This window comes from Pterocles gutturalis, unplaced genomic scaffold (genome assembly GCF_000699245.1).
Source record: "Pterocles gutturalis isolate BGI_N339 unplaced genomic scaffold, ASM69924v1 scaffold17169, whole genome shotgun sequence".
Classification (NCBI taxonomy): domain Eukaryota; kingdom Metazoa; phylum Chordata; class Aves; order Pterocliformes; family Pteroclidae; genus Pterocles; species Pterocles gutturalis.
Window position 1 is genome coordinate 1,245 of NW_010131010.1, and position 1,863 is coordinate 3,107.

At 37.0% G+C, this 1,863-nt stretch overlaps 1 protein-coding gene across 1 annotated transcript in view; it reads left to right on the forward strand.

Moving 5' to 3' along the window:
- Positions 1 to 964: 964 nt before the first annotated feature.
- The window catches only part of LOC104466888 (cadherin-10-like), a gene marked incomplete at its 5' end in the record, with an annotated part of 5,760 nt that continues 4,861 nt past the window's right edge, over positions 965 to 1,863 (forward strand). The window contains one exon of the mRNA XM_010080448.1: positions 965 to 1,073. Within this exon, the coding sequence (XP_010078750.1) occupies positions 965 to 1,073 (109 nt within the window). The remainder of the gene's footprint in view (positions 1,074 to 1,863) is intronic.

Here is a 1,863-nt window from a genome sequence, read left to right on the forward strand (position 1 = left end):
CCCCAGTCTGAAATAAAGCAATAAATATGTCAAAAAAATTGTATTTTTAATTTGGGAAATGATATTTTGCCACCTGTAGGTATAGAAACTTCAGTGAAAAAAAAAGCCATACTTTCATTTACCTGACAGATAAACACATGTTGACAAAGGTCTTGCCATAACTTCCCCCCAAAAATACCCAAACTTTTTTTGCAGGCATTGCAGAAAGCACTCAATACAAGTATTGAACTGACCTGTTACAGCTTACTCTGAGAATTGTGGCACCAGATTCTTCTTGCACTCTGGGGTGGTACATCTCTATAGAGTATGCTACAATGTTTTTCAAAAGTTGAGATATATATCATCTAACTGGCATTTTTTATCTCAGGAATCTTGTTAGTGTATTTTGCTATACTAATAAAAAGAGAAATCTTGGTTTCAAAACAAATGTTTTTACTTTTAAATTTAAATTGAAACTTGAACTTCCCTATCAGAAACAGCTAATTGATTAAATACCATTTTTAGCACAAAAAATATAAAACATCCTCTTAATTCCTGTCTTAAGTGTTGACTTGAACTTAAAATTATGGATCAGAGATTAAGAATAAAGGCGACCTAAACTACAGATAAAACTATTTTTTGCAAGTTTTGTCTTCTGTGTGGTTACAAAAACATATAAATATGTATTGAAAAAAAAAGAAATAGCAGAGGACGATGGTAGAACCTGGACATTTTATACTTGTAAATGTACTACCACATGAAACATGTATGGATGCTCTTGTTAGAAAAATTTCTGTGATATGCTTCTTTAACAGTTGTTCAGTTAATACTTTCTACAGATTAAGTATTCAGTCAATATGTGTGTAGTTTGAATATGAAGTTGTCTTAACACCTCTAGTCTTCTTAAAGTAATCAGACAGCTGTATCGAAAACCAAGGTGTATTTGGTCTTCTTGTTGTTTGTTTGCTTGCTTTTTTTCCTGCAGCTTATTCAAACCATAAGTGCAGTAGACAAAGATGACCCTCTTGGTGGACAAAAATTTTTCTTCAGTTTAGCTGCTGTTAATCCTAACTTCACTGTTCAGGATAATGAAGGTAAAATTCATGCCTGTTCCAGGGAAGGAGTATTATCTTTGTCATATGGCATACATTCCTGAAATATATTTGCTTTTGATGTCTATCAATATGTAGAGAAGCCATTAAGGCTGCTGCTAGCAGGAATAAAAATTCTACCTGAATGTTTGTGGTTTAGGACTTCTATATCTTAATCTTTGTAAGGGAGGCAAAAAGTAGGATGGCAAAAAATGTGGTAAAATAAACTATAAAGAAAATCAGTAAAAGTGTTGTTTTGGGGTGAGGAGCCAGATGAAATGATTGACTGCAGGAGAAAAAAAAAGGTTTCAAATATGCCTTCAGCTGACAAGTTCAGATTTTTCACTTTAGCTTTCTGTCGCATAGTTCTGATTCCCTTGGTCTTCTATTTTGCTTTTTTTCAGGCCATTAGAATCATAGAATCATAGAATGTTTTGGGTTGGAAAGGACCTTAAAGACCATCAAGTTCCAACCCCCGTGCCATGGGCAGGGACACCTCCCACTAGCCCAGGTTGCTCAAAGCCTCGTCCAGCCTGGCCTTGAACATCTCCAGGGATGGGGCATCCACAGCTTCCCCGGGCAACCTGTTCCAGTGCTCCACCACCCTCACAGTGAAAAATTTCTTCCTAATGTCTAGTCTAAATCTACCCTCTTTCAACTTATACCCGTTACCCCTTGTCCTCTCACTACACTCCCTGATCAAGAGTGCCTCCCCATCTCTCCTGTAGCCCCCTTCAGGTACTGGAAGGCTGCTATAAGGTCTCCTCAGAGCCTTCTCTTCTCCAGGCTGAAC